General features: G+C 33.7%; 1 protein-coding gene across 3 annotated transcripts; it reads right to left on the bottom strand.

The window, feature by feature from the left end:
* Positions 1-261: 261 nt before the first annotated feature.
* Positions 262-7060, bottom strand: LOC112709033 (inorganic pyrophosphatase TTM1). Of its 3 annotated transcripts, XM_072202640.1 has the most exons (13): positions 6591-6951; positions 5544-5582; positions 4992-5364; positions 3670-3784; positions 3367-3562; positions 3120-3233; positions 2858-3031; positions 2263-2457; positions 2038-2160; positions 1856-1968; positions 1578-1701; positions 940-1206; positions 262-656 (listed from the first exon to the last, which is right to left on the bottom strand). In XM_072202640.1, the coding sequence occupies exons 3-13, from the start codon at positions 5332-5334 to the stop codon at positions 438-440; spliced, it is 1983 nt and encodes a 660-aa protein (XP_072058741.1). In that variant the 5' UTR covers positions 5335-5364; positions 5544-5582; positions 6591-6951; the 3' UTR covers positions 262-437. The 3 variants fall into 3 exon arrangements, with proteins under 3 accessions (XP_072058741.1, XP_025616726.1, XP_025616729.1); XM_025760941.3 differs by lacking the exon at positions 5544-5582 and having other exon boundaries at positions 6591-7060; XM_025760944.3 differs by lacking the exon at positions 5544-5582 and having other exon boundaries at positions 1868-1968; positions 6591-6971.
* Positions 7061-13953: the final 6893 nt, after the last annotated feature.

The following is a 13953-nucleotide window of genomic DNA, read 5'->3' on the forward strand; positions in this document are numbered from 1 at the left end:
TTTTTCTTCTTTCAATGGATCTACTGAAGCTATGGTTATCGCCATTGAATTTGGTATGGTATTTGGTTCATTAAAACATCTTTTGACTGAAATTACTTAACAATTTTTCATTAGCAAACCGGGAACGATACATTCGTATGGAATGAGCAATGAAATTATTGTACTTCTTGTTTACTCAGCAAACTTGGTAAGATCAATGGGAAGTGTAAAGCCCATTAAGATGAAGTTTAATACTTGACTCCACAAAAAAAAGTTGATGAATTATTTTAAGAACAAATATATTGACAATCAAAATATACCATCATCCCATTGTCGTTACACATAGATGGCTGTGTTTACTGTTTAGAGACACATTTGGCATATACTTATTACTTATTAGGCTTCCTTCTCAACGTGTCAAGTAATGGGGAAAAATTACATATTTACGTATATCTATATTATTTTTGGGATGTGAAACCCCTGAACAAGAAGACACCAACAGCACCAATGGCCAAAGTCAGAACCAGGGGGATGGCAATGGTTTCCACTTCGTGCATTCTATTTATCTGGTCTGTCCTTCCCTGTCGCGACCTTTCACCGCAGTATTCGTGCAACAGAGTACTTAGAGAGTCTAGTTGATGTATAATTTGCCGCTGTCCTCGTGCAACAAGCAGAACCTATTAAACATTAAACGACAATAGAACACTGTTTTATTGCTTCAAGTTGATGTTTTCAGCATAGCAGTTAGCGAAATGTTAAACCATGTCAGACTTAAAATCTAAACATCATCGCGCCCATATATCCTATTATCCAACTCATATAATTCCCTTTCTATAAGTATTTTAAATAGACCAATATCATGCTCGAGATTATATAATGTTCTCATCTAGGTCTCATATGGCATCAATTATAGAATGCATAAACTGCCATATGAATTTGTAAGGGTATATAGTGATCTACCTCTTCCATCAGGGGAGCATCCCTAGCTAATTGGGAAGACGATGAAGAATGAGGCAGCAATGATCTTGTCAATGAACCATTTCCCAATCCAGTTACAAAAAGAGAAGTGTGACCTGAGCCATTGCAGGCTTCAGCAGGCAAGGCTATGTTCTGTTGACTGGCTTTTCTGGATGCAAACTTTGAATTTAGCTCCTCAATACGATTCGTGAACTCATCCATTCTTTCAGTTAATGTGGATATTTGTTCAGAAAGCTGAGTGATGACTCCCTGAACAACTCAAGCAAATATCAGCATATGACTCATTGATGTGGATAAAGAAAAATAGTCAAGAAAGGATAATAACAATAACAACCAAGTCTCATTACACCAAGTTCGGTTAGTTACACAAAGCAAACAACACCAGTTTCCTAGTGTAATTTTGTCCACATGGATAGGAAAGTAAGAAACAGAAAAATAAGCCTTACTAATGATGGATTCCAGCTATTATATTTCTTTGCAACTTATCACAGAAAAAGGAAAATAAAAATAAACTTGATTAATTTCCCACGAAGTTCAATACAGTTTGCTACGCATACCATCTAAGGTTCATTGCCATTATGTAGTACAATTGCATGTCATTCGATACAAATATATCTTACTTGGTTGGCAACTGGCGCAGGTGATTCAAGAGCTCTCCCATCAAATCTTCTGTTATTTATAGCTAGTCTAGTCAACTTAGATAGATGCTTCTCTCTCTGAGTTGAAAATGAGTGAGAAATACCACTACAGAAGACAAACATGAGAAAAACATCACAAGGCCATACTTCAACTTTATTTCAGTAGGATTTATAGATTCATATGATAAACAAGAAAAACAAGTAGAGGATATATCAGTATTCTCTTCATGGCAACAAAAATATATAAAGAAATTAAGCACCGATTTAGATACTTCATTCTCCTATCAGCAGAAGCTCGAGAAAGGGCTTCTTTAGGGCTTGAAACCATATCATCATCAATGCTGAGCTTTGTCTTAAGATCCTCTGGCAGTGCCTGCACTTTGGATAAATCAGTAAACAAGTATAGCTCGGGGGGAAACCAAATGTAGCAGAAGAATCATACCATTACATCATTAACAAGCTTTTCTAGCTGAATTTGTTCTATGTAAGTGCGAGGAACATATGAACCATCCAATCCCAGTTTCTCTGCAACAAGTTTAACATAGTTTCTATCTTTCCCTTGAACCTTCAAAACAAAACAAAATGAAACAACTATCAGAGTTGCCGACAAGAAAGTAGACAAAAACATGAGAACAGGTGTGAACATTTATACAATATCTTGTTATACCTGAACATATAGGCGGTTAACTTGTTCGAGCCAATCAGTTTTTACAGTCACCTTATCATCGGAAAAGACATGGCTGCTTCGTTTTAGTATAGCTGCAATTGTGTAACCCAATGCCATCAACCCTCCTAGAAGGCGCACGCTGACCTCAAATGTTATTCTGGGTGATATTATGAATGGAATATCTGTGACCCATTCCTGAAAAGAAGAAATGTCTATTAATATAAAGGATATTCCTAATAGCGGGATCAAAGAAAACTACTTATCTTAAATCTGACAGCCAAATATTATCAAGGAAGCATTGCATTGCCAAATTAGTTTAAAAGAAAATAAAGTATACCTTCTTCAACATTGTCTCAACAATAATATAAGTATATAGAGATTAATTTTGATGTACTGACAAAGAGTAAATAGATTTGCACAGTCATCTAATAAGATTCGTGTGTTTATATGACTTTAAGTAATGAGTTTGAAAATTAGTTATTTTAACTAATGTGGCAATACACGATTGGTTGTATGTGTCTTACATAGTGCATGAAAATTGAATTTAAGTTTACAAATACAAGAATCCAAAAGGTTAAGTTTTCGATCACCAAACCTCAAACATGAGATTATACTTCCCATCGCGGTTTCTCATCCTCAGGTATGATTGACATGCTTCAGGGTCTTCCCCTGGTGGTAGAAGATATATGTCATATGTTTCCTCTCTCGTCTCAGTATGCTCAGCAGCAATAACTGACTTGATTTGATCCTCTGTCACAGCTTTTAGTGACTAAAGAAGTATTTTAAAAAATCAGGAATCGTCAACAAGACGCTTGAAAACAAAAACACCGGACTATGATAATATGGCATAGTTTCACCTTCAATATGTAGGTGGGATTCTGGAATCCAGAGAACGGATTAAACTTGTTAATAATTTTTATATGTGCTGTTTGAAGATCAGGCTCAATAAAAGCTTTATACATAGGATAAACCTACAATAAAAAATGAATTAAAAAAAAAAAGAAAAGTAAAGATCAAAGGAGATACCTCTTACTTCACAATCATGTTTTACAAAATACAATTAGAAAGAAAATAAAAATATCTAACATGGGATCAGTGTAAAACCGTTTCAGAGATTTGATGAATGATTTCTTCAGGCTCTTGACCAGCACGTTGAATGTCACGCAGCACACGCTTGACAAGGTCAAAGTGAACTCCCCCAGTGACCGAAACTCGAAGATCAAGCAAAGGCCGTAATTTTTCACTTAAGGCATAAATGCCTTCTATGATGACAATGCGGGAACTAGGGACTTCAACAGTCCTGTAAGCAAAATATAACAAATGCAATCAACAAAGATATTAGTAGTATGATGAAAATACATTTGATTTAAAATATTCTATCAAAGAGGACATTCAAAGGTACACAACCTGTAACCTACGCGAGAACTAGTCTTGAAATCATATATTGGAACCTGTACTGCTTTCCCTTCTTTAAGACCCATTATATTTTCAAGCAAAGTATCATAATCCGTCAAACGAGGGTCTGTTTCAAAATATCATGACATTAGAAATATGGGTCATATGGCATCCCCTCCTAATTCTTGCTTATTAACTACAACAATAAACAAGTAAAAAGTATTTTAAGGCAAAAAGAAATGAGTATAGCATATGTAGATACTAAGGGAAACTCATGTATTGCATATACATATAGACATGCTTGTTACTCTGATTTTTTCCTAGGATATGTAAATGTATAGGTTATGGCATATAGATCATCCAATATTGGGTTCTGCAAAAAAAAAATGATATCGAGGGATTCTTATTGTGGATCACACTTAATTTAACTAACTTGATTACATTATCAACTAATCACTAACTAACTAATTTAATCAATTAGTTAATTAAGGGTTTGTTTGGGTGAGCTTCTAAGAAAAGATCTTTTTTCAAAAGATCTTGTAAAAAAGTAAAAATAATTTTGTGTTTGGATATCTCATGCAAAAAGATCTTTTTTATTTATCAATTATGTTTGGTTATAACCATATAAAAGTACTTTGTTGTTTATTTATTACGTGAAAAATATCTTTTCTTTAAAGCAAAAAGATTTTTTAAAAAAAATGTAAATTGTAGCTTCCCAAAGAAAATGTTTTTTTTTTTTCTAGTGCTTTTATTTTACTACTAGAAATTTACCAAATACGCTACAAAATAAAAAAAAAAAGATATTTTTTCATTGAAAAAAAGATCATTTTTTTTATCAACTTAATGGCGCCCAAATAAGGGCTAAGCTTGATCCACAATACTTCTACACCTATCAATAAATGCAGAGATTAGAAAGCTGCTCTATCTAAGTGCAGTGGCTTTAGGATTATCTTCTCGAATGCACGAAAGGGATGGCTAGGGAGAGTGTGGATGCTACGCTAGATAACAAAATGCTACTTTTAGCTAATAACCAAATAGCTTGAGATCAATCCATGGAAAACTAAAAAAAACTTGCCTTTCTGGACAAGGAGAATTCAGAAAAGAAACTCATTGTGATCATTCGAGTCTTGCGTTTAGAATTTAAATATTACAAAAGGACATAGAAAAAAATGATAACGTTATGCCCACTATGCAGTTATGCAAAAACCATGATGGGAAAAGAAGTAATCCTTCTTTATAGTTTATGTTCAATCTTAATTTTATTCTCTTACTATGTTCACAATCAAAATTGTAAGAATAAATTATACACAACAACGACAACAGAGAGACCTTACCATCAAAATTGCCATCTATGATTCGACTAGAATCGTTATAATTGTCCATTGTGATGACGGCTAAGCTTGGCATAAAATTGTTGACCTTCTCAGTGAAAACAGTTTTGCCTGCTCCAGAGGGACCTGCAAGTCCTACTAATATGATCCCATCATTCTTTTGAGCCAACAACTGGCATGCACGAATCACGATGAAAAATCCTTTCTCAAACGACAAGGAATCCTGGATTGGAACAATTTCATAGCGATCACAATCCTTTCTTTTAACCAGTTGAACTTGGTCCCGTAGTAGGCCATAACGCCTCGTACGAGGCGAATCAGCACCAGAAGCTGGGTCTTGGGCCATTAAGGAAACCAAGGATGTTCACTCCATATGCTGCAGAAAATGGAAGAGAGCAATGAAAAACTCAATGGCAGAGACCGAAAAAAACAGGGACAAATTATGACTTGAAACTGCAAATTCCTATGGAATCAAGGGGTCACATTATCATATATCAAAGATATATTGTAGAAACAAAATATAATTTAATTCCCGCAGTGAATTTACAAAATCACCAGATCATAAACACTTTCCTGGTCCAAAATTCTGAATCCCTACAAAGAAAATAATTATAAGTTCATAACAACAATTTATTTGGGGAGGGTAGCCAAAAACACACACACACACACACACACACTAGAGTAATTGACCTGAATCAAAGGACTCATGAAGTCATAGTTATAAGAATCAAACCAGTAATTGACCCGGTCGATCACTGGTTCAACTGGTGGTCACTGATTCACCCGGTTGACTCGGTCATAATTAAATAAAAATGTAAAATTATAAAGTTAAAATTAAAATCAAAAGTTAAAACTTAAAATGCATGCCTTCACAAATATATTAATAACAATCAAGTATTAATTTTTAGACATAACTAATGATGCAAAAGGAGATAATCAACTAGTTACCAGTACAAAATACTTTCTCAATCTAAATGAATAAGAGAGGCCAAAAGATAACACAATCAGTAAATCAAATCCATGGGATGATCTCAAAGTCCACATCTATATCTTCATAAGACAAATTTGAAGCTTGCCTAACATTTCTTTTATTTTGATTTGTATCTATATTTATATTTATATATTTGTGTATTATTCACAAAACAATACCAAGAATAATTGATAACAGCAACTGAGTTGTGATGAAACATTTTAAAAATTCTAGCAAAAAAAGAAAAACAAACAGAGAGCATGGGAACAACAATTTAACTGAACAATTTTGTTCTGAGTTGCAGAGAACATGAACCTCATTTTCAACAACAAATTCAACTATGATAATTTTCAGTAAAATAATTTTCAGTAAAAAAGATTTAGCTCAAAAGATGATTTACAGCAACAAAAAATTTAGCTAAGTGATTATTTCAGCAAGACAACAACAGATTCAATCTTCAGTGATGATAGTCAATAACAAATTCAACTCTGTGATGATTTTCAGCCACAAAAAAATTAGTTCAATGATATTTTCAGCAACAAATACAACTTTCAGCACAAAATCAAGGTGCACAGATGAATTACAGCAACAAGATTGAGCATGAAAGAACAGGGTAATTTGTTGGAACTCACCAAATCGGGGACCAGCTGCTGATGGCGAGGCTCGAAGCAAGAAGACGACAACGATGACCGGCCCCGGGACGTGCTGCTTCTTCCGCCACCGGTGATGAGCGCAGGGAAGGCGCGCGACTGAGTGCGAGACGGTGACGAGACAAAGAGCGACTACGACGACCAACCCGGACCTGCAGCTTATGCAAAGTGCAAAGTTCGAATTCGAACCTTTGAAAAAGTGGAAAATTCGGAGAGATTGAACGGTGCTGTACTGTGCAGAGTGGAAGATCCTTTTGATTTTTGTTTTGCTGTAAAATTTCCGGCACCTGTCGGATTCTGCGATTTTCTTTTTCTTTTTTTTTTTTCTTTTCTTCAATTTTTCAAAGAGAATTAAAAAAGGACACGTGGAAAGAATTTATGGGTTAATACAAAACATCCGAAGGACTTGAGGTCAGAGGAGTCTTCCTGATCCTGATCGTCCCGACCAATCCAACAATGCCTTAATAATCTACTTAAGCTTTTACTTTTGATTTTTTTTTTTTTGTGTATCAAAAGTAAATAATAGAATTTGTGTTCTTTCTCTTGCGAGTTGAGAGTACTAAGCTTAATTAAGCTGCTTACAAACTGTAAAATAAGTGGAATAGTTTGGTGGTTAAGTGAAATGTAAAGAGAGACTTGAGATTAGAAAAGGAAACGAAGAATGTTTAACAATTTAAAAGTTGTAAATACAAAAAATTAAAAATTAATTAGTTATTACTTTAAAAATGCGTATTTCGTGTGTTAAAAAAATGATTAAATATTGTGAAAAGATTAATATTTTAATAAAATATATTTAATTACTTATGGATTTAAATGTTTTAATAATTAATTATTTTGTTAAGAAAATATGTAAAATAATTTATATATATATATGCACAAAAGTATTAAAAATTCATTTTATCGTAATATTAAAATGGTATGATTATTTAAATGCAAGTCATTATCTATCCGAATATTAAAATGGTATGATTATTTTAGTCTTTCCTAATTTTTTTTTTTCGGTAAAAGTCTTTCCTAATTTTAATATTTTTTTTTTTGTTATGGTCCGGATTGGGTGGGCTGAAACCCAACCAAATCAGCATCCAACTATCTAATGCAGCCTTGCTCCATCCCATTACACCACGACCAGGATGGATTCATTCAATAAGCAGTGGAGGCAAGTGACCCAATAAGATTTATGACAAACCCAGAAATCAGTACTGCAGTGGATTAGTCATTGGCTTATCAAATTGAAAAATACTGTAGGAAAAAAAGATTTATAAAGTTCTTGAGTAGTTTCTAATACTGTTAATTTATTCCATTGTATCTGTTATAAAATAAATAAATAAATAAATAAGAAAAAATAAATATAAAATAAAAATATATAAATAAAAAACTCTAATATTAATATTCACTGATATTATTATATTAATATAATTAAAGTTATTAATATATATTCACTAATATTATATATTACACCGTACATCAATATAAAAAAAGAAGTGTTTTATATTAATTTTATGTGTCATATCTCAAACTATACTATTCTATTTATACACATATAAATGATATTATTTTCAAACCTCATTAAATACAATTTCTTTCAATAATACGAGCCTCTCAATATTGAAAAATTCAGCTATCCATATTGAAAGAAGTCATGAACATCCATATCACAACACTCCTTCTTAAATATTCATTTAGGATTATGTCTCATTAGAACTTTAGTAAAAAAAAACTCAATAGAAAAAAATTTTAGTGAAGAAAAAAGAGTATAATATCCTTTATGATGGGACTGTCTCGTTAAAAATCTTGTCAAGAAAAATTCAATAAGAATAAAAATTTGACCAAAGAAAAAAGAGTACAATATCCCCCTCTTGTTGAAATTATTTAATATCTCAAAATCGGTGCATCTCAATCTGATGTACCAATCTTTTAAAGAAGGATTTTAAAAGTGACTTTGTAAATAAATCTGTCAAAATATTGCTTGAGCTGATCTGTTGGACATCAATTGTTCCTTGATTTTGAAGGTCATGAGTGAAGAAGAATTTGGAAGAAATATAATTTGTTCTATCACCTTTGATGTATCTACCCTTAAGTTGAACAATGCATGCTGTATTATTTTCAAATAGAATAGTTGGAGCTATTTTATGATCAATCAATCCACATGATAACATAATATATTGGATTAAACTTCTAAACTAAAAGCACTCGCGAATTGCTTCATGTATCGCTAGTATTTCAGCATGATTAAAGGATGTTGTTGCTATCGTCTATTTTGTAGACCTCCATTATATAGCTGTATCACAATATGTGAATAAGTATCCTATTTGAGATCTTTCTTTGTGTGGATCAGACAAGTATCCTACATCTACATAGCCAACTAATTGTAACTTTGATTCATATGGATATAACAATCCCATATTAATTGTTCCATGAAGATATTGAAAGATTTGTTTGATTCCATTCTACTCTTTTGGTTGAAGAGGAACTATACCTTACTAGTAAATTCACAGTAAATAATATATCGGGTCATGTATTATTAACAAGATGCATTATTAGTGCTCCAATAACACTGAGATATGGTACTTCAGGATCAAAGATATCTTCATTTTCTTCGTTCAGACAAAAGTGATCATTTTCCACATCCAAAGACCTACGATCATTGGGGTACTTAATGGATGTGATCTATCCATATAAAATCTCTTCAAGATCTTTTCTATGTATATTATTTGATGAATAAAGATCTCATTTTTTATATGCTCAATCTGTAGGTCAAGACAAAATTTAGTCTTTCCAAGATTTTTTATTCAAACTCTTCTTTTAGAGTTTTTATAATTGTTAAAATTTCTTCAGGGGTTCCAATAATATTTAAATCGTTAACGTACACAGCAATTATAATGAATTCAAATACATATTTCTTTATGAAAACACATTGGCAGATATCATCATTCTTGAATCCGTTTTCAACCAGATACTCAGTAAGACGATTATACCACATTCGTTCAGATTGCTTTAGATCATATAAAGATCTTTGCAATTTGACTGAGTGTAACCCCTACGAATATGCATTGGATGGTTTAGATATCTTTAGTCCTTCAGAAATTTTCATATAGATATCATGATCTAATAATCCGTATAAATAAGCTGTCACGACATCCATTAGATGCATGTGTAGTTTATGGTATGCAGATAAAGATTAAATAACGCAATGTTATTGCATCTACTACAGGGAAATATGTTTCTTCATAATCTATACCGAGTCTTTGTAAAAAATCTTGTGCCACAAGTTGAGCTTTATTTGTAGCGTATAACTTCATTTTTCTCGTTTTGTTTTCCTACAAATACTCATCTGTATCCAATAGGTTTTACATCTTTTGTTGTACAGACTACAGGTCCAAAGACTTCACGTTTTGCAAGTGAGTCTAACTCAGCCTTTATAGCTTCTTCCCATTTTGGCCAACCATTCCTTTGTCGACATTCTTCGACTGTTCTTGGCTCAAGATCCTTACTTTCATGCATGATGTGTAATGCCACATTATATGCAAATATTTCATTGACATTTATTTTATTTTAGTTCCATTTTTCTCCCGTAAAGACATAATTTATCAAGATCTCATCATTTTCACAATTTTTTTTGTTTTTCAGGTAGCTGAACATCTTCTAGTTACATCAGAGTTTTGGACAACTGCAGGTGTCTTTACTATGTCTTTATCTTTTTCAACAGGAATAATATTCATCTCTTTTCTTTTTCGATGATTTTTATCTTTGGAACCGATAGGTCTACCACGCTTCTAGCGTGAATTTGTTTCGGTGACCATTTATCCAACTGAGACATCACTTTGAATTGGGATATTTTTAGGTGGTATATATGATATAGTTATCCTTTTCATATTAGAAAATGTATCAGGCAATTCATTTTCTATCATTTGCAAATGTATAATCTTTTGAACTTCTAGTTCACATTGCCCTGATTGAGGATCAAAATAGATCAAGGATGATGCATTTCAATCAAGTTCCTTTCCAAGAAGCTTATTCTCTCTCACCAATGTTAAAAATTTTGATTCATCAAAATGACAATCTTTAAATCGGGCTTTAAATATATCTCACTATAAGAAAAATGTTGAATAACGTCAAATTTACCGTCAATTTAGCAGCGGATGTTAGCGGCGAGTTTAACGGCGGATTTACCGGTGGATGTGGCAATAAATTCGTCGAATAAAAAGGTTACCGTCGGATTTGATATTCCGACAGTAAATTTGTCAGTAATAATTGGAGGAAAAACAAGAAACTTTGGTGTTGAGATTACCGTGGGATTTACCATCAGATTTATCCGCCGGTAAATCTCAATTAATGGAACGTTGCGATTTGGTCATACACAATGCATTATCGTCGGATTTATCCGTCTATAAATTCGATGGTAAACCTGATCTAAATTCAAAATGCGCAACCCCCTCCCCTCACTTTCAAGATCACCCTTCTCTCTCCCCTATTCTCCCCTCGCTTCTCTCTCCCCTGTAACATCTTCCGGCAGCACCTCCGGCCACCCTCCACTAGCGCTGCCCACCTCCATTCTCTTCCAACGTCTACGTCAAGTTGTCTGGACCATGTTTTGTTGCCTCAAATGAAGTTGCTACATTTGTCTCCGCCACCATTGGAAGAGCTAATGCTGCCGCTCCCTCTATCGCCGGAGTTGTGTCTCTCCTTCGTCGTCTAGGTAGGTTGCCCTCATCCCTCTCCCTGTTCCATTTGTTTTTTATTTTTTTAATAAAAAACTGTAACCCCATTTTTTACCCTAACCCCATTTTCATCCGCGGTTCCACATCTCTCTTCCCCTCTCTGCGAACCATAGAATCACAACCGATAAGTCCTCCATTCTCTCCTCTTTCTTCCTCTCGGTCTAGATCATCGCTACCGCTGCCTTGCTTCTGCTGCACCCAGCCTCACCGAGACTGACATCAGTAGAACACGGCCCTGCTTTTCTCTCTCTAGTGACCTCCTTGCCACCGCAACTTTCACCAACAGCGGTTGTCACAGCGCAGCTGCTACCTCATCTCTCCACTATTTTCTTATTTGTTTGTTCTTCACTTAGGTTTTGCCCAAGTTCCTTCTAATTTTCTCTATTCCAATTAAGTAGGATTTATTTAGATTTCAATTTTTAGTTAGTAAATGGATTGCTTATGATTGTTTTCTACTGTTGCTAGGTTGCTTTAGAATAGGGTTAGTATTGGTCATAGATAATTAATCATGCTATTAGGATTCTTGCATTTGAATTTCATTTGGTTTGAACTAAAATTGAGCTTTTAGTTAATTTTAAATTCTTGTGATTGAGTTGATTATACCTTTTTAAATTCTGTTATTTAATTTTACTTTCATTAAGTTAATTGATTTCTAGTTTATTAGTCATATTTTAATTTTGTTACTATATTTAGGTGGTTATGTGATGTGTGAGTATCTTATACCCTTTTTCTTAGTATTTTCTAGTTGTTTTTAGTTATATTTTATTAAATTTATAGTATATTTTAGTGCAAAATTCATCTTTGGATGCTACTTTACATTTTTGTTTTATTTCTATAATTTTAGGTGATTTTTGGGCGAGTTTGGCAGAATCTTGTTCAGAGACAAAGAAAGGATAGCAGATGTTGTCAATCTTAACCTCCGTACATTCCAGCGAGCATATCATGAGTTACAAAGATTTAATTGATGCGGTCTTAACGGCTTTGGAAAGCTAACTTTTAGAGCTTTCTATCAATATATAATAGTCTATACTTTTTTTTGAAATCAATGCCCAAAACGAGCGTTGAACGTCCACATCTAGCGTTTAATGCTCAAGAAGGACTGACCTCCCAAGTTGAACGCCCAAAACTAGCGTTCAACACCATCCAGGGAGCAGAAGCCAGCGAGCTCACCCCCATCTCCATGTTTAACGCCTAGTTTCCAAGTTGAACGCCAGTCTTCAGCCCAAACACTCACCAAATGGGCCCCAAAGTGGATTTTAGCACTCCTTGGTTTATTTTATTTTCTTTTTGTAATTTTTTATGGGAATTAATATCTTTTTCAGTCTAGTAATTATTGGATTAGTATATATAGGAGTAGATCGCCCATGTTTAGGATCTTCTTCCGAATCATCACACATTACTTTTCTTTTCTGTAAAGTTATGAGCAACTAAACCTCCTGGTTAAGGTTAGGAGCTCTGCTTATCTCTATGGATTAATATCATTACTATTCTATTTTAATATATGTTTGATTTAGTTCTAAGGTTTATTTTTGTTCTTCATCTAAAAGAGACTGGAGGGAATGGACCCCCTTTTTTCTACATGAGTTCTTGTGATACTAGGAACAAGTCGCTCGAGCTACAACTTGAAAACACTCCTCCTAGATCGAGATCATCTGAGCTAATTGGGATATATGACATATGATCTCGTCAGTTTTGGGTGATTGAGGTTTCTATGGCGTTAAACTAGTTTTCTGAACTTCACCCTCTGATCCGAAAAATCTGACCTTGTCTGTGGCGTTTTAAGTAGGATTGGGGAAGATTAATTCACTAAACGGATAGGTTTTAATCACTTACAGTTTGCCATAGAATGAATCATTCATTGTTAAAATAGTGGGTAAGAAATATTAATCCGGAAGGGTAATCATCTCCGAGACCTTAACTATTCTCTCATTATTATTCCTACACAATTTTCTTACTGCTTTCTTTATTATTTTGTTTTATGCGAGTTCAACATCTACAACCTTTTCTCTATTCGCCTGACTAAAATCTGCAAGACAATCATTGCTTCCTCAATCCAACAATCCTCATGGGATCGATCCTCACTCACTTGAGGTATTACTTGTACGACCCGGTGCACTTGCCGATTTAGTTGTGCGAGTTCTAATTTCGTGCACCATTAGGTTAGGATAATTTAGTTTACTTTAGATTCTTAGGTTTTGCATTGTTGATGGAAGTGTTTGAGATTATTATGAGTTTGCTGATTTACGATGGATTCACTGATTGCTGTGAAATTGTTGCTCTATTCATGTGAACCAACTTGATTGAATTTCTATTCAATTAGTGGATATGTTGCTGGAAAGTGTTGAATTCTTGCTCTGCTTCTTGATTCTTACTGCTGGACTTATTGAATTGCTCACTATATTAATTTTGCTGAGAATTTGATGCTGACTTTTGGCATTCTGCTATTTTGGCTTTGTTTCTTGATTGATATTCATTGTTGGATTGAGATTGCAATTATAATTTGGTGCTGATTTTTGGCATTGCTTGATGATCTTGTGATTTATTGAACTGGAATTGCAAATTATATAGGAATTACTTTTTGGATCTTTAGCTTTATGATTTGTCATTGTTTAGTTTCCATGTAAGCG

The sequence above is a fragment of the Arachis hypogaea genome, chromosome 1 (assembly GCF_003086295.3).
Source record: "Arachis hypogaea cultivar Tifrunner chromosome 1, arahy.Tifrunner.gnm2.J5K5, whole genome shotgun sequence".
Taxonomy (NCBI): Eukaryota; Viridiplantae; Streptophyta; class Magnoliopsida; order Fabales; family Fabaceae; genus Arachis; species Arachis hypogaea.

What these genes read in the sequence shown, in the direction of transcription:
- LOC112709033 (XM_025760941.3), bottom strand. Translation starts at nt 5,334, where the DNA reads ATGGCCCAAGACCCAGCTTCTGGTGCTGATTCGCCTCGTACGAGGCGT. An exon ending in AGAATGAAGTATCTAAATCG is followed by an intron (nt 1,702 to 1,855) that starts GTGCTTAATTTC and finishes TGTCTTCTGTAG; the next exon opens with TGGTATTTCTCACTCATTTT. An exon ending in ATGCTCCCCTGATGGAAGAG is followed by an intron (nt 657 to 939) that starts GTAGATCACTAT and finishes AATGTTTAATAG; the next exon opens with GTTCTGCTTGTTGCACGAGG.